General features: G+C 42.9%; 1 protein-coding gene across 1 annotated transcript; it reads right to left on the bottom strand.

The window, feature by feature from the left end:
* Positions 1-4,003: 4,003 nt before the first annotated feature.
* Positions 4,004-21,229, bottom strand: NPEPL1 (aminopeptidase like 1). Its single transcript, XM_085888353.1, has 13 exons — positions 21,032-21,229; positions 19,672-19,857; positions 19,106-19,194; positions 9,746-9,833; positions 9,350-9,439; positions 9,122-9,203; positions 8,738-8,880; positions 8,500-8,577; positions 8,138-8,238; positions 5,985-6,108; positions 5,378-5,554; positions 5,003-5,113; positions 4,004-4,551 (listed from the first exon to the last, which is right to left on the bottom strand). The coding sequence occupies exons 1-13, from the start codon at positions 21,179-21,181 to the stop codon at positions 4,381-4,383; spliced, it is 1,590 nt and encodes a 529-aa protein (XP_085744479.1). The 5' UTR covers positions 21,182-21,229; the 3' UTR covers positions 4,004-4,380.
* Between the last annotated feature and the right edge of the window lie 5,587 nt (positions 21,230-26,816).

Below are 26,816 nucleotides of genomic sequence, written 5' to 3'. Positions count from 1 at the left end.
TTCTGGTCCTATCCTGTTTCTATTCTGTCCTGGTGTTGTCCTGTCCTGTTCTGGTCCTATCCTGTTTCTATTCTGTCCTGGTGTTGTCCTGTCCTGTTCTGGTCCTATCCTGTCCTGTTCTGGTCCTATCCTGTCCTGTCCTGGTCCTATCCTGTCCTGTCCTGGTCCTGTCCTGTTTCTCTCCTGTCCTGTTCTGGTCCAATCCTGTTCTGTTCTGTCCTGTTCTGGTCCAATCCTGTCCTGTTCGGTCCTGTCCTGTTCTGGTCCTATCCTGTTTCTATTCTGTCCTGGTGTTGTCCTGTCCTGTTCTGGTCCTATCCTGTCCTGTCCTGGTCCTATCCTGTCCTGTCCTGGTCCTGTCCTGTTTCTCTCCTGTCCTGTTCTGGTCCAATCCTGTTCTGTTCTGGTCCAATCCTGTCCTGTTCTGGTCCTGTCCTGTTAGGTCCTGTCCTGTTCTGGTGCTATCCTGTCCTGTTCTGGTCCTGTTCTCATCCTGTCCTGTCCTGTTCTGGTCCTATCCTGTTCTGGTCCTTTCCTGTCCTGTTTCTATCCTGTTCTGTTCTCGTCCTGTCCTGGTGTTGTCCTTCCTGTCCTGTTCTGGTGCTATCCTGTCCTGTTCTGGTCCTGTTCTCATCCTGTCCTGTCCTGTTCTGGTCCTATCCTGTCCTGTCCTGGTCCTATCCTGTCCTGTCCTGTTCTGGTCCCATCCTGTTTCTATTCTGTCCTGGTGTTGTCCTGTCCTGTTCTGGTCCAATCCTTTCTGTTCTGTCCTGTTCTGGTCCAATCCTGTTCTGTTCTGTCCTGTTAGGTCCTGTCCTGTTCTGGTGCTATCCTGTCCTGTTCTGGTCCTGTTCTCATCCTGTCCTGTCCTGTTCTGGTCCTATCCTGTTCTGGTCCTTTCCTGTCCTGTTTCTATCCTGTTCTGTTCTAGTCCTGTCCTGGTGTTGTCCTTCCTGTCCTGTTCTGGTGCTATCCTGTCCTGTTCTGGTCCTGTTCTCATCCTGTCCTGTCCTGTTCTGGTCCTATCCTGTTCTGGTCCTTTCCTGTCCTGTTTCTATCCTGTTCTGTTCTCGTCCTGTCCTGGTGTTGTCCGTCCTGTTCTGGTCCTATCCTGTTCTCATCCTCTCCTGTCCTGCTCTGGTCCTCTCCTGTTTCTATCCTGTCCTGTTCTTGTCCTGTTCTGTTAGGTCCTGTCCTGTTCTGTTAGGTCCTGTCCTGTCCTGGTCCTATCCTGTTCTGGTGCTATCCTGTTCTGGTCCTGTCCTGTTCTGGTCCTGTCCTGTTCTGGTGCTATCCTGTTCTGGTCCTGTCCTGTTCGGTCCTATCCTGTCCTGTCCTGTTCTGGTCCTATCCTGTCCTGTCCTGTTTTGGTCCTATCCTGTCCTGTTTTGGTCCTATCTTGTCCTGTTCCTGTTCCTCTCCTCTCCTGTCCTGTTCCGGTCCTCTCCTCTCCTGTCCTGTTCCTGGTCCTCTCCTCTCCTGTCCTGGTCCTCTCCTGTCCTGTTCCTGTTCCTCTCCTCTCCTGTCCTGTTCCTGGTCCTATCCTCTCCTGTCCTGTTCCTGGTCCTCTCCTCTCCTCTCCTGTCCTGTTCCTGGTCCTCTCCTCTCCTGTCCTGTTCTGGTCCTCTCCTCTCCTCTCCTCTCCTGTCCTGTTCTGGTCCTCTCCTCTCCTCTCCTCTCCTGTCCTGTTCTGGTCCTCTCCTCTCCTCTTCTGCCCTGTTCTGGTCCTCTCCTCTCCTCTCCTCTCCTGTTCTGGTCCTCTCCTCTCCTCTCCTCTCCTGTCCTGGTCCTCTCCTCTCCTCTCCTCTGCTCTCCTGTCCTGGTCCTCTCCTCTCCTCTCCTCTCCTGTCCTGGTCCTCTCCTGGTCCTCTCCTCTCCTCTCCTGTCCTGTTCTGGTCCTCTCCTCTCCTCTCCTCTCCTGTCCTGTTCTGTTCTGGTCCTCTCCTCTCCTCTCCTCTGCTCTCCTGTCCTGTTCTGGTCCTTTCCTCTCCTCTCCTGTCCTGTTCTGGTCCTCTCCTCTCCTCTCCTGTCCTGTTCTGGTCCTCTCCTCTCCTCTCCTGTTCTGGTCCTCTCCTCTCCTCTCCTCTCGTGTCCTGTTCTGGTCCTCTCCTCTCCTCTCCTGTTCTGGTCCTCTCCTCTCCTGTCCTGTCCTGTTCTGGTCCTCTCCTCTCCTCTCCTCTCCTGTCCTGTCCTGTTCTGGTCCTCTCCTCTCCTCTCCTCTCCTGTCCTGTCCTGTTCTGGTCCTCTCCTCTCCTGTCCTGTCCTGTTCTGGTCCTCTCCTCTCCTGTCCTGTCCTGTTCTGGTCCTCTCCTCTCCTCTCCTCTCCTGTCCTGTCCTGTTCTGGTCCTCTCCTCTCCTGGTGTTTTCCTGTCCTGTTTCTATCCAGTCCTGGTGTTGTCCTGTCCTGTTTCTATCCAGTCCTGGTGTTGTCCTGTCCTATTCTGGTGCTGTCCTGTCCTGTTCCTCTCCTATCCTATCCTGTTCTGGTCCTGTCCTGTCCTGTTCTGGCACTGTCCTGTCCTATTCTGGTCCTGTCCTGTTCTGGTGCTGTCCTGTCCTGTTCTGGTCCTATCTGGTCCTGTCCTGGTCCTCTCCTGTTCTTGCCCTGTCCTGTTCTGTTCTTGTCCTGGTCCTCTCCTGTCCTGTCCTGGTCCTGTTCCGGTCCCAGTCCCATCCCTTTCTCCTGAGAATGGGTGTGCTGCGCCCATTATGGGCGGAGCCACGCCCAAAAAAACATGTCTGTTTCAGGGGTAGCCGGTTTCAAGTTAAATCTTCAAGGAATTTGTCAAATCTGGCAGGGGTTTTCGGTATTTGGTTCGCCCAATGGCACCTGCATCGCCCCACGGAGCTCGATTTTTTTTTCATTTTCGTCACAAGGTCACGAACTTAGAAAATGTCAAAAAAACTCAATAAATTGGGCATCGAGCTCCTCGGGTTTTCAAATGATTCGAATGAAAGTTGGTATGCAAGTCGTGCTCTTCGAGTACTCCAACTTTCAGCATTTACGTCTTTCACGATTCCCGCCATAAAAAAGGCGAACTACGTCTTGGATTTCGCAATTCGTGTTCGATTTGTAGTGCTCTTCGATTTCTACAACTTTCATCATTTACGTTTTTCCCCGATTCCCGCCAGTTTGCCCGTGGCGTCCTCTCGAAGGTAAAAAAAATAAAAAAGGCGAACAGTGTACATTGCTCGTGAACCATCGCAGTCTCCAGACTTGTCCAATCTCCACTTGTTCTCTTCTGTTATATCAGTCAAAACACCTTTAATAAAGATGGTGTACTGCTGAAAGCACACATTCAAACATTCCCCAAAACAGCTTTGAAAGTGCATTTTATACACTCACAGCAGTAAATAAATGGACTCACAGATAACTTGAATAGCACTCGGTAAAGTGCCTACCTTCACAAGGATGAACAGTTGACGTTTTGTATCCCACCGATAGCCCGGATCTTAATCAAAATCCAAAGGCTCGTTCTCGTCACCGACCCAACTCATCACCAAGTTTTGTCATAACTTTTTGAAACATGGTTCTACATATCGTTTTGGCCCAATCTCTCAATGGGGAAGAATCACTTAAAAAATTTCTTCAAATGTCCAGATCTTTACCAAAATCTCATCAATTTGTCCTCATTCCACAACCAACCTGTCCACCAAATTTCATCCGAATCCATCCATACCTTTTTAAGATATCCTGCTCACAGACAAACAGTAGTGAAAACATAACCTCTGTCCACCTTCAGCGGTGGAAGTAATGAAGAATGCATTGTTTTACACTTTAGAATTTTTTTTTTTTTTAAAGCATCCAGTTCATAAGTTTTGCCAATGTAAGAATTATCACCGAGACTGTGGATTTCTTAGTTTTCAATATCAGTGAAGATAAGTTCTTGAAGAGAAGGGAAAAGTCACTTTTCCTGCAAAACTTCCCAAATGACCATTTCTGTAATCTCATTTTAAAACTGGAAATTCCATTTCTTCCACCTCAGTTCATTATACATTCCAATAATGGGCAAACTCATTTTATTCAACCTCCAGTCATCATAAACAGCCAAATATACCAAATCAGGCACGCGTGAGAAACCAGGTGTACATGAGTGACTTGTACTGAAGCATCATTTCTGAGAGGCTCAATAGACAAATGGTAACTGCTACAGCAAACCCACCTGCACCTCACCATGCAATAGCAAAAGTATTCTAAAACAACAGTATTTGTGCAAGACCATGCTAAAAGTAGAAATCTGATCAATAAAATAACCATCTGCTCCACTGTGTAGGCTGACAGGGCGGTGTTGAAATATCAGCTTTACCTTGTGTCACTCTGCTCTCTATCTTGAGAGATTTGCACTCGCAGGATCTTTAATATCCTTTGAATTGTTATCCTCAAACAAGGCGCCTTCGTTTGTTTGTGCCAACACCTCCATCCCCATCCAGCAGGGGCTCCTCCTCTTCCTCGAGCCCCAAAGGAGAAACAAACTGCAGAAGGGCATCTGAGCAGGCACGTCCAAACAGCGCGAGCAGTAGTGCTACACCATACCCTGTTGCCCTCTCACCCTGCACTCCAAAAGACATACAAGCAACATTCCATAATGCATTGCTGGAGATTCAATGACTACAAAAATTTTTTTATGGCATTACTAACTAATATAAAAAGGTGCCAAGAAAGCAAGATTCAGGTTTGGCATTTCAGCCACCGAGTGGTGTCGATCCAGAACTGTACAGGTATCATGCACTGGAAACAAAGTACCCTCCAAAGGTGGAGAGGGTAGGGGGGAGGGTTGACATATACAGATTGATAGACGCAACATTTTCATAATCGCCTGTGATAAGGCGACACATGTGAATGATAGCTGCCCAATCCCAGATGAAGATCACTCTGTGGTCGAATCCCTGGACCTAAGCCTTGCTTTTTGGGCATCTACAAAGATGGTGAAAGATCATTCTGCATATCTTTTTAACGACGACACATGACGATTGAATGGAAAATTGTCCCCATCTCACTCACAGCATGTACAGGTGAAGCCATATCCAAGTGGATCCAGACCCCAGGCCACTCAAAACCCAGGTGCGCCATTACAAAGAGGCCAGCACAGGAGCTCTGTGCATTTCCACGATCCTGCCAGTCAGAATTGCACCAGTCAATACACTTTTGGTGAATCAACGACCGCAGACAACTTTTAAAACACCCCAATTGTATAAAACCAGGGAATCAAATAAAATCCAATAAAAAAAATTGTTGGGAGGGAAGGGGGAAGAGGGGGATTAATGGAGCATTTTGCAAAATCGTGATGTGCAATTTCTTTGACAAAATATATTTCAGATGACAATAATAATTGCATAACAATTTATTGTACGCAATGATACGACTTGAGTTTCTCACCGCCACGGAGTTTTTCATGTCAGCTAACGAGGAGGAGAATTCACCAAAATGAATCTCGGGACAGTAGACCAGTGGGTGGACGAGATCACCACTTTTTCGGCCAACTTTTACCGCTGCAGACTCCCACTCCTCATTATTGGTCAGAATTGCTGCGTGGAACTTTCCAGTTGAGATGCCCTGTTTGAGTGTACAGTTTCATTGCAATCCACCAGCAAGTACTTAATCAAATCTACGAATTGCTTAACGGCCTTGATTATGCCACCTTCTTATGGTGTCACCCGGGGAACATTTTTGACCCAAATCTTTCATGAGCAGCTGGCCAAGCCCAACAAATGACCAAAGTTGGCAGGAACTTTAAATTTGTTCAAGACACCAGAAATAACTCTCCTACTCTTTACTCTAAGGTCCCCCCAACACCAGTACTGGCAAACGTGTTTCCAATGGACGGCACTCAATGATGCATCACCCTGCATGAGAAACAGCAAAGTGACAGTTTCTAACCCAAACTAGACATCTCAAAGGCAAGTGCACATACCTCCAAGCTATTCTGCCAGTCCTGCGCAAAATGTAATATTTAAATTCTCCATCCCAGATATTATATCCTGACCTGTGCTCCAGTTAGTGTTGCCATATCCAGCACGATGTCAGCTTTGAGGTCCTTGCTGGCGTAAACAACTCCGTCGGCCAGTACAAGACGGCCCTCAGCATCAGTGTTGTTTATCTCCACAGTTCTGCATGCAGCCCATCCCAATAATGCTGGTTTATGTCAAAAACATTTGGTGATGATAAAAGTGCAAGAAATGCAGCTCATTGACTAACCTTTTCTATCCACATAATTCAACAAAAGTGCACGTTTTAAAATACAGGGAAATTTTGATTAAAATGAAACTCCAAGATGGAACATGGACAAGAGCAGGTCAAACAATAATAGTTAATGGAGTCATTATTATTGTTGTTATGACAAATTATAAGAGTTGCTCCTGCCTACATCCTAAATCTCAAGGCTGAACTTTCCAACCAATCTCCTTCCTCAGTCATACTGGTGCCTTGTGAAGTCCATCTCAGGTGCATGCTCCCTCTCAGTTCCCTCCGTCACCTCAAATGGCATCACCGTATACTCTTCTTGAGCAAAGAAAGGCACAATGTCTTCACTCGGTCTTTGCCTCCAAAGCTTGTGTACCCAAAACATTCCACTCTGTCCCGCTCATGTTTAACTCCTCATACCCATAGTTTAATGGACATTGTCCTCAACTGAAACAGTGCAGAAAGCTTTGTCCAGCCTCAGCTGTGGTGCAGCGACAGGCTCAGACAGCATCACCTTGTCAAATCCTGCTCTGCCGCTCTTGCTTCTCTCCTTTGTCGGCTCTTTTCAGCTTGTCCTCCTTTGGCCATCTCACATCTGCCTGGAAACCATAAAAATGTAACTCCCATCTACAAGAATGGTGCAAAAACATCCTCTCAATGACACATCAGTAAGTTTACTTCCAATTAAGAGCAAAGCCATGGAATCCATCATTGCTGCTGACATCTTTTCTGTTTCAAACAGCCTGATCTCTGACTATCGCTTTGGATACCGGGCCAGTCATTCAACTCGGGACATGTGCTGCTTCTCTCTTAGCCATGGATAGAGGCCCTAAATGTCAAACAATAGATCAGGAGTCTCACGAGATACATCTTGGGCATTCGAGATAATCTAGCAAACTGATCTGTTTGCCAAGCTCTGCCTGTGGCAGACGAGGCTTTCTTCACACCTGGGTTTTTGACTTTCTCCACTCACGTGGCCGATGATTTGCTATGAATGGAACCCTCTTCTCTTCGCTCTAAATGGAGGCTGGGGTTCTCCAAAGCAGTATCTTGGACCCAGTGGTGTTTCTCATCTGTATAAACAATCTCCCCAATGTTTTGGAAAAACCCCTCTTCCTTTTTACAGATGAATCTTCATGACAGGCAGCAGCAGCTGTGTCACTCTCTGCCAATCTGGAATTGATAAGATGCTGGTCTGATAAATAGAACACGTCTTTCAACATTGCCAAATCTCAGTCTTGATCTGTCACTCTGGAAAGAGGAGATTCGATCTTGAGGCCTCACCACCACCCATGACCTCTCCTGGCTGAGCACATCATAAATCTCGCATCCAAAGTTAGCTGAAGACTGCGCATCATCCATCGTTCAAAGTGATTCCTTGAAAAATCAGAACCATCAGTCGACAAGGCCTTTGTCCGTACCTACTGCTTTCCCTGATGAACTGTTGCCCCATAATCACATATTTCTCACCTTCAATATATGGATCCAAAGCTCTCAACATTATTGGCGTCTCTTGCAATGAGACCGAAGAACAAGTCATGTTGCTCTCTTGGGAGACAGGTTGTGGGGCTTTTTTAAATTTTGTTTTAATTTTTTGTTTGTTGTTTTTATCGCTTTTCTTCGATCTAGTTCCCCGTGCTCTCTCAGCCCTCTGACCATTTCTGGCTCCTCCAGAAAGCAAACTTACTGCATCCCTCAGACTTATGGGGTGACATTTGATGCTTATTTCCTCAAATTTCACCCCATTTCCCCACTGTCAACTTCTTCCCTTTTTACTCTTTCACCTCACTCTTCAATGACCCTAGACCTTGTATAGGAATAAAAACCGTCCTTAGTTGCTCCAGCTTTCAAGGCCACTTATTACTACCTCCAGCCATAAACAGCAGGTTCGTTAAACGGGAGCTCCTGTCCTGTACAACGAGTCCTCACGAGTGGTTCTGGGCCATTGGCGCTCACTTTCCGGAGTACAGCTGGTGTATGTCGTCAGGACGTGTGGCATTGGGGCCCACAGCATTCTCCGCCAGGCAGAAGACAGCATGCAAGTTGTCCCTGAAACCCTGTCAGGGAAGTGGATGGGATTGTGGAAGGATTTACATTCTGGAATATTAAAAAAAAACAAGTGAGAAGCTGTCATTGGATTACACATTTTTATGGACACCAAAAATTGCAACAAAAATTAAAATAAAATAAAAAGAAACAAAGAAAGAAGAAGAAGCTGTTGCTTTAATGGTAATGACAAAGTCGCAAAAATTAACATTCTAAATGCCAATAGAAAAGTTACTAAAGAAAAAAAATAAATAAATAAATAAATAAAACACCCGTTTGACAGCTGCCCTGAAGGCTCCCAAGATTGCAGCAGCTCCACCACAGTCTCTCTTCATGCCGGGCATGACGGTCTAGGAAGGCAAAGGGCAGAGGGGGTGAAAAAGCAGAGTAATATTTTTTGTTGAAAAAGGAGGAAAAGATAAAGGTTGAAAAAGCAAATGGGATGAGGAAGAATATTTTAGCAAGCAGCATTTACACATCTCCATCAATATTTGTTGCAATCATTCACACCTTCCCCTTGATGCTGAGACCGCCTGTATCGTACACGATTCCTTTGCCCACCCAAGCAATGGTCTGCGTAGCACCAGGAGGGCTATGGCTCAGCACTGCCAGCATTGGAGGGTGGCTTGCTGCCCTTCCTACTCCGTATATCCCTGGATATTGTAGCAAGATGTATAATGGCAGGCAGATTGTTATGTACCTCTGGGTGCATCTCTGCATGTTAAGGGAATAGGTCTATTATTTGGCCAAATTGGCCACCTGGATTTACCAATGTCCTTCATTTATAAGGTTCAACATATTTTTAATGGTACCTGAGGATTTATCTTCATTGCCTTAACCAGCTGCCTCTCAACCTACTGCATGATTTATCTTCAATGCATTAAACACACCTACCTCCAAATCCCTTCTTGTTCAACTCTTCTCCCCGCACAACTGTGGGTATAATGTCCAATTCGTCACCCACAGCTTTTAACTCCTGCACAGACATGGCAGAGCAAAGTAAAGTATGGGTTTTAGAGGTCTGGAAGGTCACAAGCAAGCCACCAAGGTCCTTTCAACATTGCTCAAAGCAGACGTGTCAACTCAAAAGGGCCACACTTCTTCAAAAGAAACTAAACTTACATCAAGAAAATTTTCCGTGTTCATCTCATTGCAGGGGGTGTCTACGATCCGAGCTGCCAGACGGATGCTTTCGGCCATCGTCGTAAGGCACTGATAAGAATGAAGGAGCACAGTTAATACAAAGTGAAACAGCATTCAGGAGGTCAAATCATCAGTAATTAGGTGCACAAAATGCATGTACAACATCATACAATATGCAATTGGTGGAACAATGAAAACATTGGACTGAAAATGGTCATGTGATAAAAGCAGACAACGATCAAATGGTTGACCTGAATTTTCACTCATCATATCGTACCATCAGCACCAGTCGCACAACCAAAGAGCGAGTAAGAGAACCAACGATGAACAGCAACTTCTTGAGCAAATCAACAACTGTTTGACATGAGCCCTCACCTCCAGAGCCTCAGCTTCGAGAGGCTGATTGGACTGATCCACAAGGATGAATTCTACAGTGACGTGGCACGGCTCATTGTACGAAGACCTGCCGACCTCAGAATGAAGGAAAGAAAGTACATTTTGTCCAAAATAAAAATGAGACAAAAATCATTTGTACAAGGAGCCAATAAAAAGTTCACAGAACAGGGTATTTGTTGTGACCATAAAGCTCTGCCTTGTTATTATAAACCCCCATGCATGATATCTCCGATGAATAGGGTATAATTTTTATACATATCAATATACTGGTAATGAAATTTTTAATGTACCGGAATACCAGGAAAAACAAACAAACATGGTATATTCACAAAAATATCGGTATATCACCAACAAAACAAAGAGGTGTTTACAATCCTTAAATAACATACGTGACATAAAATAATTTGATGCACTTGTCTACACTTGGAACAGTGGAACATATGATGTTACGACGTAGCAGGAGGGAGGTACAGTAGGTTTTAACTTTTAATCCTCGGCACCTGAGCACCGAACAAGCAATCAGGTTTTAATATTTGCCATCGTGGCTGTTTTTAAAGCAATTGGTTATTGTATTTGAATTGAGTGTGCTTAATGCTTCAGTCACATTTGCTCTACGGCGAGGATACGGCGGCCGTACCCCACCCCCCTTGAATTGACAGAAACGTGCGGCGGCCGCAGTTTCTGAGGTGGCCTCAGGGTGGCCCCAGGGTGTATGGCTATCTTTTACAGGCCGTAGGGGTCTCCGTGGAATTATAGCGCGGAGTTATAACTTTTTTCATTTCGAGGTTGGTCGTAGCAATTCGACAAGCCGTAGCCATGATGTTGATGTGTTCCATGTCGACCGTACGTAGGGCGTACGGTGGGCTTGCGTTATTCGTGCGTTTTTCGTAGGCTCTTATCAATGAAAAATGAATTTTGCCAACCCCCAAAAAATTACGGCAGCCACACTATTTCCACGTTCACCTTAGGGCCCCCCTGCGGTCGCCTTGCGGGCACCTTGAGGCTACCTTGCGTCTGCCTTGAAAATTCTATGGCCGCCGCAGGGACGTCCTAAGGTCACCGTGCGACATCAAATCAAAGACTGTACGGCACCCCCACGTTTTCAGTCTCCACAATTTCTAAATACCCCGTGCAGCTACCCAAAAAATTAAAAACATATGTGACTGCTACATTGTGTGACCGTGGAAATACTGCGGCCACCCTATAATTGCTAGTGGCCGTAGATTTTTTTAAACCCTATCGCCGCCGAGCCAAATGTGACTGAAGCATTAGAAAGCATGGGTCGATTACCAGTATGGCAATCCGCAATAGTGATACCGATACCTCAAACACCAACCCTTGTCCTTTCGCCTCCAAACCCCCACTTCACAACATCCCCTTCAAACTCCCCCTCCTTTTCATTCCACATCTGAAACCAGCCCCCATCGGATGAGGCCAGCGATATATCAATATCAGAATAAAAAATAAAAAAAAATTATAAAGAAAACCACACTGACAGAGCCTAGCAATTAGTTTCATGAACCTGACCTTTCCTTATTATAGAGTACAATACAAGAATAGTACTCGGTAGGGCAGATACCTCTGTCAAGTTGAACAGTTTACGTTTTGTACCCCACTGACAATCTGGATCTGGACCTGAACCTGAACCTGAACCTGAACCAAAATCGAATCAGCTTGTTCTCAGCTACACAACTCATCCACCAGGTTTTGTCCACCTTTTGAAATATCATGCTATGCATAATTTTTGACCCCATCTCTCAATGGTGAAGAATCACTGAAAAATTAAAAAAAATTCTCAGATCCAGATCTTTTCCAAAGTCAAATCAATTCGTCCTTGTCACACACCCAACTTATCCACCAAGTTTCGTCCTTATCCGTCCATAACCTTTTGAGATATCACGCGATACTGTAAGACCCCAACATTTGCGGGGGGGGGGGGGAGGTAGGGTTAAGGAAAATGCCACGAATGTCAAATCCACGAATGTCGGGGCATTGTTTCAATGGGAAAAGGGGGAATAGGTTTTGATTTTTTTTTTTAAACACTTCAGGAATGGTCTCCATATTTACTGCTGCTGATATTAATTCAGCCTAAGAATTCTTCCACAGAAAACTGCTCTCCTACGCACAGATTCAACCCACCTCTTTTTCAATTATCTTATCCATCCTATTGCTCTTGGTACTCTGAATTCTGTGGTGAGGCAGTTGCTTAAAATAAATAATAATAATACAACTAATAATAATAAAATAAAAAAAATTAAAATAAAAACTTGCATTCTCCAACTGGAAGGGCAAATCTAAATGAAGGCAACCTCAGGTCATTCCACAAAGCCTGCAACCAGTGTGTCTACTCCCAGGAGAGCCAGACAACATCTGTCCAATCTCAAGAATGAGCTTTCAAACTTGTCTCCCTCCTCTAAAACCTTGTGGTGCCTTGTCAAGTCCGTCCTGGTGTATGCTTCCCTTCCCTCACTTCAAATGGCACCACACTGAGGATGCAGAGTCGACTTTGGAGGCCAACTTTGAAATGTGGCTTTCCCAAGAGAGATCATGGCTGAGAGCGAGACCCAAGAGTTGAAGTGACTGAACCTCTTTGAGAGGGTTGGTGAGAAATTAGATGGGAGGATTTGCAGTACGGTCCTTTTGGAAAGAAAGTGAGTGTGTGGGATTTCTCAGGAATGAAAAACATATTCCAAGTGTTTGACCAGGTTGTGATTTTGTCAAGGTCTGTGGAGCGGGAAGAGGCTGCTGCATGACTTTCAGAAGAATGAGAGTGGAGTCATCAGCAAAGAGATAAGGAGGATTTTCCAGAGATTCAGAGATATCATTGCTGAAGATTAGGAATAAGATAGGACTGAGAACACTGCCTTGGGGTAGTCTAGCCTTAACAGGCAGAAGAGATGAAAAGGTTTTGTCGATAGCCACATGTTGGCTACGTGGGTCAAGGAAGTCAGTTTTCCAAGAGTGGAGTTGGCCTTGGATTCCATAAGCAGACAGTTTGGAGAGCAAGGCAGGATGCCTGTCTATCACAAGCTTGAGATATTTCCAGAGAGACGGCCCTGATCTCATGTCCGATATTGATGGCTTCCACCGTTGTTGGGAGAGTAGAAGCAGCATGTCAAAGGTAGAGTGACCAGGTCTGAATCTGAATTGATGATCTGAGATGAAGCTGTTTGAGAAAAGGATTGCTTTTATGTCATCTGTGATGATGGATTCCATGACCTTACTGATGATTGGAAGTAAGGTAATTGGGCTGTAGATAAGGGGATCTGTTTTTGCACCTTTTATGTTATGCTGTGATGTCGGCTGATTTCCAAGTAGTGCAGCAGATAACTGCAAAAATACTTTGGTTTGTGATGCTGCCAAGCATGAAATTTGGCACAAATACTCTTTGAGGTCCACTTTTTTTCAAAAAAGGCACTGGCCACGCAAAATTCCAAGGTGGCAGCCATTTTTCAAGATGGCCGCCATATGCACAGAAAATTCCTCTTCTGCAGCTAAATATTTGAAACAAAACACAACATTAAGGGTGTAAACCAAAGTTTTTTGTGTCTCAGATTTTAGCATGATTATTCTTTGTAATGTAACACATGACAGCATGGTTGTAACAAAGATGGCATCCAAGATGTCTGCCGCAAAACCAAAACAATGCTCATATTTCAGGACATAATACAAAGACTCATAATTTTTGGATCTTATAACTAGGTTTTTGGGATCAACTAATTAGGTGGACATGGTTTTAGATTCCTAATTCCCATGCATACTGCTGAAACAAAGATGGGAGTCCAATATGGCTGCCACAATAGCTATAAACCATTGTTCACGAACTAGCGTTTGGAACAAAATCAAGATTTTTTTGTTTTTTAAGGTTTACTAACTTGACAGATATGGTTCAAATATGGACAGAAAAATTCTTCCCATTTGGCAAAGGGAAAATCAACCATCAATGGTTAATCATCAGATGAGATGCTGAGGCCATGCTCATGCAGCATTTCTACCAGGCTTCTCTTCCTGAGAAGAAACAAGGACAAATGTGTCAACGAGCAGCGTCCTAAACATTTTGTCGGCTAAAAAAAAATAAACCAATGTCACCCGCAGGGTGACCCGTATCTTGCCAAAAGGTGACCACGTGTGACTTATTTAAGGTCACACTGAGGTGAACAGAGCTGCTATCCACCAGGAGCGACTCCTTGAGGAATATCTGCCTCCGAGAGATTCCGATTAGAATCGTTCTACAGAGTAACCATGAAAAATATGCTTTTGCCTCATAACGTCACCAAATGACGTCATAATGTCTCAAGCTTGACATATCTAGAAAGCACTCATCGAGGTGTTCAATTTGAGGTACGACACGATATGGTTCCAAAAACTTGAAAATTTGACCTTGGGGTCAAATATGTTTGACCTTAGGCGCTAACCATGAAGGTCAATGCCAATCGCCACCAAAAATTAATCAGCTGAGCACCAGACCATGAACTATATTCCCATGAGGTTTGAAGACGATCCGATCAAAATTACTCAAAAAATAAGGGTTTCGTCGACTCCCCTGATTTGCGACAAAGTGACCTTGACCTTCAAAATTGTAAGCGCTGAAAGGGACCTCTCTCTCGGCCTCTGATATATGCGAAGTTACAAAAAATTCCAATGATAATTGTGCTCTGCAGAGTGATTTATACGTGATTACAGACCAAAAAAAAACAAACATATGAAGGTCAAGGCCAATCGCCACCAAAAATTAATCAGCTGAGCGCCAGACCATGAACTATATTTCCATGAAGCTTGAAGACGATCCGATCAAAATTACTCAAAAAATAAGGGTTTCGTCGACTCCCCTGATTTGCGACAAAGTGACCTTGACCTTTGACCTTCAAAATTTTGTGCGCTGAAAGGGACCTCTATAGGCCTCTGATATACGAAGTTACAAAAATTTCCAATGATAACTGTGCTCTGCAGAATTTTTTATACGTGATTACAGACAAAAAAAAACAAACAAAAAAAAAAAAACATTCAAGCTGACAAGATCTTCGTTTTAGCAAGATAAAAATTACATTTTTTTTTTTTTTAAAACAACAACTTCCGATATTTCGTCACGTGCCTTGATTAAGCCACTAGCAAAACGCGTCATAATGTATTTATGAAATAAATAATGTATTTACGAAATTACAATACGATAAATGGAATAATCTTTAAATAGCAACGTGAACTTTTCGAAACTTTAAAGCAAATGTCCAAATATATTTTAAAGTTCATGATAGACGCTCTCAAAAGGCACCGTCAATGTGAGGATGTGTACATGTGCTCAGTATTTAAGGAGATCAGGATCTTGTTTATACAAGAGCCGAGTCCGAGAGATTAAGGTTTTGTCTTCACAAGAACAACAACAACAACAACAACAACAACAACAACAACAACAACAACAACAACAACGACGACGACGCCGAGCTCTCTATGAGCAGCGTTCGCAACGCGAGACGCTGCTAAAATAATAACATAAAATAAACACCCCCTCCACTCAAACAGGTGAAAAGCGGTTAGACCTCACACCTACAACTGCATGGAGTTGTGCAGCTCAGACCCATGGAGTCTGTAGCACTTGCACCTCCCACGACAACCTGATCTACAGCCGCATTTGGTCAATTGTTGGCAACTTTGAGAAATGGGAGAGTTGGCTGTCCAGAAGACCTGCCATTCTTCACCAAACCACTGCCATCCCCAGTCAGCAGGGCTCTCTGCTTCTGGCTGACATTCGGTTGCCTGGGCCCACACACAACCAGCCTGGTCGGCAGCACATCTGGTGTGTTGGAGCTGAGCTGCTCTGGTTGGTGAAATGGCCTCGTAAGGCCTCTGCTTTCTGGCAAACATATGAAGCCTGGCCTCGTCCACAGTGGCAGCAGTGCTGGACCTGTCATACATCAGTATGACAAACTTCTCCAGTATCTCTGGGTCGCCATCTTCCACTGTGAAAGGGTACTGACTCAGTTTGGATTTTTTTTTTTTCGATTTGATTTTTTTTTTCGTGGCCAGCGCCATTTTTTAACACAGTAGACCAAAGAGAGTATTTGTGCCAAATTTCATGCTTGCATCACAAACCGAAGTATTCTTGGGGTATTTTGCAGTTATCTGCTGCACTAAAGCAGATGGAAGATGACTTAGGCCTAAGTCACATTTGCTCTACGGCGAGGATACGGCGGCCGTACGCCCTCTGAATTGACAGAAACTTGCGGCGGCCGCAGAGTTTCTGCGGTGGCCTGAGGGTGGCCCTACGCCGTTTGGCTATATTTTACAGGTCGTAAGGTCGCCGTGGAATTACAACGCGGAGTTACAACTTCTTTTCATTTCTATGTTCACCGTAGCAATTCGACAAGCCGAAAAAAAAAAAAAAACTGGTAAAAAAAAAAATTTAACCCATTAGATACCGTCCGTTTGGCCACACGTTCGCCTCTGGCCCTGCGGGCACCTTGCGTCTGCCTTGAAAATTCTATGGCCACCACAGGAGCGCCCTAAGGTCACCGTGCGACATCAAATCAAAGACCGTACGGCAACCCCACGTTTTCGGTCTCCACAATTTATAAACACGCTGTGCAGCTCCCCAAAAGATAAAAACATGTGACTGCTACATTGTGTGACCATGGAAATACTGCAGCCGCCGTATAATTGCTCGTGGCCGTAGATTTTGGAGACCCCACGGCCCCCGTGGCAAATGTGACCTAGGCCTTATGCTGAATGACAGAGTGAAAATTGCAGAGACAGGAAGTGCAAGAGTAGCAGAGCAAGCTTTTAGGACACATGAGCTGATGCTGATGGGTAAAGAGAGGGAGTGGTTCCAGACACAAGATTTGGAAGCAAACACAGAATTGAGGCATTCAACTTTCTCACCACAAGGCACCACAAGGATTTAGAGGAGGGAGACAAGTTTGAAAGCTCATTCTTGAGATTGGACAGATGATGGTTTCTGGCTCTGCTGGGAGTAGACACACTTGTTGCAGGCTTTGTGGAATGACCTGAGGTTGCCTTCATTTGGATTTGCCTACCAGGAGAAGAGTGCAAGATAAAGCAACTGCCTCACCACAGGATTCAGAGTACGAAGAGCAGGTTTGTTATCTTGCCAAAACGAAGTTTTTGCAAGATATGTTAGTCAGCTTGTATGTTTGTTTTTTGTTGTTGTTTGTTTGTTTGTTTGTTTGTTTGTTTGTTTGTAATCACGCATAAAAAAATTCTGCAGAGCACAGTTATCATCGGAAATTTTTGTAACTTCGCATTTCAGAGGCCTATAGAGGTCCCTTTCAGTGCACAAAATTTTGAAGGTCAAGGTCAAAGGTCAAGGTCACTTTGGCGCAAATCAGGGGAGTCGACGAAACCCTTATTTTTTGAGTAATTTTGATCGGATCATCTTCAAACTTCATGGGAATATAGTTCATGGTCTGGCGCTCAGCTGATTAGTTTTTGGTGGCGATTGGCATTGACCTTCATATGTTTTTTTTGTTTGTTTTTTTTTGGGTCTGTAATCACGTATAAATCACTCTGCAGAGCACAGTTATCATTGGAAATTTTTGTAACTTCGCATATCAGAGGCCTATGGAGGTTCCTTTCAGCGCATAAAAAATTGAATGTCAAGGTCAAAGGTCAAGGTCACTTTGTCGCAAATCAGGGGAGTTGACGAAACCCTTATTTTTTGAGTAATTTTGATCGGATCGTCTTCAAACTTCATGGGAATATATTTCATGGTCTGGCGCTCAGCTGATTAATTTTTGGTGGCGATTGGCCTTGACCTTCATGGTTAGTGCCTAAGGTCAAACATATTTGACCCCAAGGTCAAATTTTCAAGTTTTAGGAACCATATCGTGTCGTACCTCAAATTGAACACCTCGATGAGTGCTTTCTGGATATGTCAAGCTTGAGACATTATGACGTCATTTGGTGACGTTATGAGGCAAAGGCATATTTTTCATGGTTACTCTGTAGAACGATTCTCATCGGAATCTCTCGTAGGCAGATATTCCTCAAGGAGTCGCTCCTGGTGGATAGCAGCTCTGTTCAGCTCAGTGTGACCTTAAAGAAGTCACACGTGGTCACATGAGGGAGAGCAAGTTTCTTTGAAAGAATTCCCAGGATGAGTTGATGTTTGAGAAAGTAGCGACAGGAGACCAGTCTATAAGTTTGAGGGCTGCTTGGAGACCCTGCCAGTCGGCTTGAGTGAAATGCCAGACTCGACGGTGGTGAGGTGTATGGCAGCTTGGCTGCCAGGAAGCTAGAATTTTGGTGGGGCGTGACTATGCCGCTGATGCTGTGCCCCTATACCAGTACATTGGTACTCCTTTCGCCAAACTCGGAAGGATGACAGAAGCTGAGTCAACCCCACCTAGTGTTGTGGCCAATGGAGCTCGAATGCAGGACCACAACATCCCAAGCCAGCCACCCTAACTACCAAGCCAACACCTTTGCTTTCAGGAGGATGACGAAGATAATTGAAGAAGAGGTGGGATGAATCTGTGTGCAAGAGAGAGCAGGTTTCCATGGAAGAATTCCCAGACTAAATTAATATCAGCGGCAGTGGATATCGGAGAACAGTCCTGAAGTGTTGGGGGGTGGGGTGGAAAAAAATAAAATCAATTAAATCACATCTCACGTGTTCGCATGTGTAGAAGGTCACCTTTTACAAACTGTGAATAAGTGGGGTGCGTGAATGTTGAATCTGTGAATGTTGGGGTTCCACAGTACATCATTCTTGGCCCCATCTCTCAGTGATGAAGAATCACTTAAAAAAAAAAAAAACTTTGAGTGCAGCAACTACATTTGGATCTTCACCAAAATTGAATCAATTTGTCCCTGTTACACACCCAACCTGTCCACCAAATTTCCTCCAAATCCCTCCATAACTTTTGAGATATCCTGCTCACAGACAAACAGACAGGGGTGAAAATATAACCTTCGTCCACCTTCGGTGGTGGAGGTAATAACATCAAATATGGAACTGCCATTTACACTTTGAAAGATGAAGGAGCATTCTTGGAGAAAATCTGAGTATTTAACTGTACAGTACATTATTGCTACATTATTCGTCATATTTGTTTGTCAGAAAACCCTCAGTAGAAATAAAAGATTTGCGGAAAAATTACCCTAAAGGTAGATTTGCCACAAATCTTTTATTAAACACAGAGGGTTTTCTGGCAAACACCGCAAGATAAACGTTATCCAGACGAGCAGCACGATGGACATTTTTGTGGTAAAATAAAACTGCAATTTAAAATATTTAAACGACATCAATACATGAGTTTCATTTGTAAATTTTCCAGATGTGATCGTAACGAAATGATGATTTTAATCATTTGCCGACATAAATACCGTGAGCCTCCGGTACGTCGTGAAAACAGCGGGAATGCTCTGGCCACGGCACAGCCCAAGGGAAACACGTCTTCTCGCTCGCACACCACCTAAACCCATGACAATTAGGTCAATTCGTCTCTGTTATGGAAGGTGTAGTTAAATAATATTTATCACATAAAAGAAATATAAATAACCCATCCACACAACCAGAAATATGATCCAATCTGGTATAATCATCGTAATTGAGAGAGAAGTTATCCTTCTAAACGTTGGCAATTGTAGTCTGTCTGTCAACCTTATCGAACTAAAAACGACTCGACTGATCTCCAAATTGGCATACGTGTTGGGGGTACCTGGTCAATTCATGAAACAACTCACCCCACCAACCATCCCCCCCACAAGCATGGGGAGACAAATCAAGATCGTTACTTGTGCCCGTGGCAGTGCATGTGGTTTACTATGGACAAAAATTGATTACCGCACCTGTCTGCCTCCTTTTAAGGAGCAAGCGTTTCAGTTATGTGAAAGCGAAGAGTGAGTTAGTGCATTGCAGCAATGCAAGAGACCATGTGGAAGTTACGCACCGTTACACATTGATCGGGAGCGCCGGGAAGGTTGCTGCGCAAGAGGCGAGGCGCGTAGAGCGAGGCCGAGGGTGCATTGTGTCGGCTCATTCGGCTTGGCAAGGCACACACCACGGCGCTGTTCAGGAACAGGTGCACGCTGTCCGTCGGGTTGGGGTTCAGCATGTTCACCGCCGCAAACCATACCTGTTAAGTAAACCCCCACCAGAACTCCGCCGTAAGTACAACACTCAGTAGTTCATGCAGATAATTCAGTCAAAAAATAAAGCTTAATGTCAAATAAAATGTATAACACACATCATAATCAAAGTAAAGCCTGGTGTTGGTTTAATGGTTAAGGTGGCTGGCTAAAGATCTTAGGGTCTTGAGTTTGAGCCCCTTGCAGGCATTGAACTAACACCAGGGTGGGGTTGACTCAGCCTGTCACCCTCCAGAGTTAGGCAAAATGAGTACCAGTGCATTGGTAATAGAGGGCACTGCATCAGAGGCACATCCGTGTCCCCAGAAAGTGATGCAAACAGCAGCCACAGGCTGCACCCGATAGCTATAGTCAAAGTAAATCAATGTGCATACCACACCGGTTAAATGCTTACATAACTACAAGGGCACTCGGTAGGGTGCATACCTCCGCCACGCAATGCCTGATCCAGTAGAACATGTTGGGCCCAATACATTTTTGAAATATCATGACACACACACACACACACACACACACACACACACACACACACACACACACACACACACACACACACACACACACACACACACACACACACACACACACACACACACACACACACACACACACACACACAATCTCCAAGCAGCACCATCACTCAAAATAACCCCAAGGCCGTCAATCACTGAGCACACCCCAAAAGCCCCACACAGCACGCATTCACCAGGCACTCAAAATGACCACACAGTGGTCAGTCGCCGGACACTCAAATTACAGGTAGTCGGTGTCCAGACATCTCTGAACAAGAACCCAAGGAGGTCAATCCACGGGCGGTCAAAATAACTCAACGGTGTTCAACGGTCAGGCAATCAAAATGTCCCAAAATGGTGGTCAACGTGCGGGCTTCAGGCAAAAATATTACAACACAAGTATCACAAGTATCACGACAAGGATCATCGAGGTGTTCATCGACTCCAAGGTGCCACGTGACCGTCGTGACAGCGCAATGTTTCGCGTAATAATCAAGGATCCAAAGGTCAAGAAAGATACAAAGGGTCAAACAGAGGAAGAAGGAGAAAAAAACAAACATTCAGTGACCCTGGGCCTGTGGGAAGAGAAGGACCGGGTTCACGGAACATGATGGCCTGTGTGTGTTTGTGTGTGTTTAGTCCGTCTCACCTCGTCAGTAACTCGTGGTTCCAAGCGGGGTCGCATTTCATCCCAATCCAACCTTTTCAGGTTTTTCACCTGCCCGATAATGACCAAAGGTCGTTTACGGGGATCAACGGCTTTCGCAGCACCACAGAATTCTAACTTCACGTTCGCCATGTTCGGACACTTACTGTGGCCCCGCCCACCTTTCAGGATCTTCCTTTAGTTCCCCATTTCCACACGCACACCCCACCCTTTTTTTACACACCAGTCCTCAAACTCCACAACTTCTTATTTTTATTCTTCTCCTTCCTCAATTCCTCTTCTTCTCCCCCTCTTTTTTTTTTGACTTTAAATGGCGTTTTCAGAGCCGGGAGGCTCTAGATAGGCCACGCATCGAAACACTTCGTCAGGAGCTGACAAGTTCTGGCGAACAGGATATAATTTGTCCCGTTTTTTTTTTATAATTTACCACTCATAATTATAAGTATAATTATTTTATAATTTACCACTTATATAAGCCACTTATAATTTACTCAAGGAAATTCGATGCAGGAGGCCATTCGCCCAATCACGCGTGCACCATCAACATCACACCAATTCATATTCAAAAAAACAAACAACAATGTGAAATATTTCTGCGTTTTCTGTAAAAAAAAAAATCTTCCTGGGAGAGACGGTGGCTGAAGGCGGTTCTTGGATGAGAAACTTGCAAAGTAATACTAATGGAGCTGTAACAGCATCGACGATGCACACGTCTGTGGCGCAAGCGGAAGTGACGTTTCATTTATGATGAGGAACACTGTCTGCATTCTGTTACACCCCCTCCTTAATGAAGAGGAAGATGATACATTGTCAAAGTGTTGTTTAAATGAACAATCAGCGTCCACAAAGCTCCAGCAACATGTTAAACTATTTGTTGGCTTGTAGTGTCACCAGAAACCAAGTTTGAGTGAAAGTTTAACCAACCTAGTATAGTTTTGGGTTAATTTCAATTAATTAATTAATTATTTCAATTCATTTCAATTAATGAAAACACAGGTCAGGTGTATCAGTATAAATCTGCAATGATCACCGACACCAGTTTACAAGAAGTTTATGGCAAGGTTTATTTTAAGGAAATTTTAGAACTGCACAAATCTTTGAGGCAGGTGCCATGGCCCAGTGTTTGAGATTCTCTGAGTCTGAGAAGCATTTGTACAAGCCGGTAGGCGACATGGCTGCTCGCTCAAGATGGAAAGCTGGCCGACACGACTAGCCGATATTCATGTACATGCTATCAATCAATTCAGCACAATAAATATGATTATCACAGCCCTCTTAATTTGCGCCCAGAAACCCGCCTTGTGAAATTTCAGGCATGTTTCCAAAGAGACTCTAACAAATGATAGCCCTGGTAATTCCATTTATCTATTCGCTAAAGATTTTATTTTTTTATATGATGCTGTAAGACATTCTCCTTGGGCACAAAAAAAACGGGTCCCTCGGAGGTCCAGTTTCGGAGGTATTGATTTTTTTGTACAGTCCACAATAAGTGTACGATGTACGATAAAGTATTTTAGCTGTTGCTAAGCAACGGAGGTGTGCATATCAACCATTCATTTTTGTGTACATGCTAGCCACATTGTACATATTTCACCCAAGTTTCATCAAAATCAGGCTCTTTCTCTTAGAGATATTCGCAATTAACCGTTTCTGAAATGTTCGACCTGTACTCGCCCAAAACCTATCTCCTCCTACAAATATTTTTTGTTAGGGCTGCAAATTGGCATGAAGGGAGCGAGATAGATTGCGCACAGCTTTGATTTTTTTTTTCGATTTTTTGACCACTTTGAAGGGCCGTTGCTAGGGCCCAGGGTCCCATATTCGAAAGCACACGATTCCCAGAAATATTGGTCCTACCTACCGAATTTCATTGGAATCGGTTGAGTGGTTTAGCCCCTAGGCTTGACCAAAGTTTCATGGATAGACAGACAGATGGAAATGTCCAGAATAAGGGTGCTCTAAGAGCAGCCAATAATGGCTATTTTTTTAAACATTTTATAGATTTTAAGTTCCTTTGTATCCTTTGGCAAGGTACACAACACAGGATGCCTCACTGGAGTCTATAAAATTAGTATCATTAGCTAAAAGTATAACTGTAAATATCCAAGTGCATTCAGAACGCATAGAAATTTGGAACAGCCTTCCTAACTACTCAATGTCTCATACGCTAGTCAACCAAAATCCGCGCGTGAATTATTAAGTCAGTGCGTGTTTACAGAACTATCGCTCAGATGATAGCTGGCAGAGCCTGTAGGCCTAGCCTTGCAGTGCAGGTTTGTCAAGCAGAGTAACCTATTAATGGTACGGCAAGTATTTTAAAAAAAAACCTAATGTAGTTGAAAATATCCCAGTAGATATAATTCCATAATTCCATATTGTTGAAACAATGTTGATGAAAAACTCATACGACGCTAGAGTCTAGATCTCGGCCGACTTCGTCATGTCCGTGCCTGTGAAATCTGTGTAGGGGAGACCGGGGGCAATTGTAACACTTTTGTACATTCTGTCATAAACTGTCTTTAAATCGTGAACTGCTAATCACAACATACAGCATCTGACATCTGTTAACTCGTTCCGTACCAATTTAATGTTTATTCATTAATTTCACGTGTTTGCAATATTACATAGTTATATCTACGTGCCACGCATTGTTAGGCCTACGCTCGTTCATCCCCAAGACGTAAACAAAAATCAGCTGTTTTTTTTTAACAAGTCTAACGTGTATAGATAGTGGATATCTCTGCTAGATTATCAAAATCCCTAATGGAATTTGCCAAGAATGGGATTGATGATTTTATTAATTTAGTAATGATTTTATGATTTTAGTAATTTCAAGTAATGTTCATTTCTTAAGAGTAATACTACAGGGTGCCCCACAGAAAACCAGGAAATTTGGTACAGTTTATTTAAAACAAAACAAAAGCAAACTTAGATATAGTGTAAAACAAAGATACACTTTATTTTCAAACAAAACAAAAGCAAACTTCGATGTAATGTAAAACAGTGATACACTTTATTTTCAAACAAAACAAAAGCAAACTTAGATGTAGTGTAAAACAAAGATACACTTTATTTTCAAACAAAACAAAAGCAAACTTAGATGTAGTGTAAAACAAAGATACACTTTATTTTCAAACAAAACAAAAGCAAACTTAGATGTCGTGTAAAACAAAGATACACTTTATTTTCAAACAAAACAAAAGCAAACTTAGATGTAGTGTAAAACAAAGATACACTTTATTTTCAAACAAAACAAAAGCAAACTTAGATGTAGTGTAAAACAAAGATACACTTTATTTTCAAACAAAACGAAAGCAAACTTAGATGTAGTGTAAAACAAAGATACACTTTATTTTCAAGCAAAACAAAAACAAACTTAGATGTCGTGTAAAACAAAGATACACTTTATTTTCAAACAAAACAAAAGCAAACTTATATGTAGTGTAAAACAAAGATACACTTTATTATATGTTAGTTTATTGATATGGTAAAATATGGCAAAATAAATCTCAAAATCTCAAATTTCCTGGTTTTCTGTGGGGCACCCTGTCGTATGTTTTTTGTTTCAGGTTGTCCAATATTCAAATTGAGTCAAATTTCACCCAAAAATGGACCTAAGACAATGGTTACAGTCTGCAAAGGAGAGAGAGGGGAAAGGGAAAATACTGACCCCAGTACTACTAGTACACAGGTAAAGGCAGTCACAGAACCCAAATCCAGCACAAGTTCCAGTGGACAGGACATGTCAACCACTGATCCTGAGCCCAGCACCGGTTCTAGTGGAGAACACATTTCAAAATCGCAGAAAGGGGAAGAAAATACCGAGGGAACTCCCGGTACTGTAAATGTAAGAGATGTAAAAATTCACATCCACAGAAATGGGCGACATTACGTTCGTCATGATTTATGCAGTAAAGACTTTGATACAGTTAAAAAGTTTACCTTTAAAAGGCAAGATACCTTCCATTGCCATTTGCACTGGCACAATTTACAGCGAATCTGTTGTAGAAGCCCATTTTAGTTCTGATGCCCAGAAAGCTGTGTTGCTTAAGAAAAGATATTATAGCCTTTCAAAAACTCAGGTGATGAAAGAAACCCCAATGGGTAAGGCTATTTCAAAAACTAATGAAGAGCTAGCTAATAAGATTGGTAGTTTGTTCATTCATGTTTATGGAGATGGCAAAAGAGATGGCATATATATATATAAATATATATATATATAAATATATATATATATATATATATATATATGTATAATTGGTTCAACTGCTTCTGCTGTGGGAAATGTAGCAGGTGCTGTAAAGAGCATAAAATATGCCCAAAAGGAATCTCATAAATTACAAGCAATTAAAGAAATTAAGAAAGGCAAAACTCAGTTGTCCCCTCAAGAACGACAGAAAATAATTCAAATACTTGGGTCAGGGTTTCAAAAGTTTTAAGATCTTTTTTCCTCAATAAATACAAGTATGGAAGCAATTGATAGTAGCTATGATTTGGATGATACTATTATCATCTCAAACTCCACTAAAAAAGAAGATTACTTCAAGGTAAATGCAATAACTGGAACAGACTGGAACGCAAATGGTACAAAAAGTATCGAAATAAATAATCAACAAACTTATTTGAATCTATCCGAAAGTTTCTTGTTGTGTAAATTTACATGCACTAAGGCTGGGAATAACACAAACGCTACACTCGTAAATGATTTCTTCTGGAAAATGTTTGATAGTGTTCGTTTGTACATTGGAACACAAGAAGTTGAAGCGGTTGATTATGTCTCTGCTGTATCTGAAATGATGAAATTTACACTATATACATTCAGTGATAGAATGGGAAAGGCGGCTGTCGAAGGTTTTATTCCTGATATGTCAACGGGAACAACCACAGACGTTGAATATACTCAAAGGAAATGAACGTATACTGATGATACAAAAGCAGTTAATAGTTTTACTGTGGCAGTTCCTCTTAAAAGTATATTTGGATTTTGTGATCATGATAAAGTTCTGTATGGTCTTAAAATGAGATTTCAACTACAAAGGAATGATAATGAAAATAGATTACTTTTTGGTGTTGCTCATGCTTTTGGTGATCAGAATAAATTTGTAATTGATGAAATGAGTTGGTATATTAGTGAATATACTCCTAATCTTAAAACAGAAGAGATGTTGAACAGAAGACTTAACTCAAAGAAACCACTCAGTGTATCATACCTCAAAAGAAGATGTCAACACATTAAACTAAACCAAACCACTTACACGTGGAATTTGGGTGTTCTGGAAGGAAAGCCACGATATCTGTGGATCATTTTTTAAGAACCAGATGGTGATACTGCGACTGATAAGAATAATGCATTGAGTGAGAATGCAAAGGTGAAACAACTTCGTGTTTCTCTCGATGGAACATTTTATCCACGAGATAGATTGGAAATTAATTGGGAAAAAAATGATTTTGCTGAAGCATACAAGTCTTACCAAAAGATGTGTGAAAGTAATGGAAATAAAGAACATATTTTGGATATGACAGCATTTAAAAGTTTGTATACAATCTATGCGTTTGATCTGAGTGCTCAAAAGGAAACTATAATGTCTAATCGAGTGGAAACTTCCCAATACATTGAAAGAGGAGAGAGTAAAGAAGTTGATACATATTGTTTACTTTTGGAAGAATCAGAATAACAGATTAATACAGATAATGGTGTTATGATTAGTCTCACATAATTTTTTGTTAAATAAATGAGTGGCAAAGTACCAACTGGGGTATATGTTAA

The sequence above is a fragment of the Eptatretus burgeri genome, chromosome 7 (genome assembly GCF_056783735.1).
Source record: "Eptatretus burgeri isolate ZD-2024b chromosome 7, Ebu_testis_v1, whole genome shotgun sequence".
In the NCBI taxonomy this organism is placed as follows: Eukaryota; Metazoa; Chordata; class Myxini; order Myxiniformes; family Myxinidae; genus Eptatretus; species Eptatretus burgeri.
This window is presented reverse-complemented; position numbering and strand designations above follow the sequence as displayed.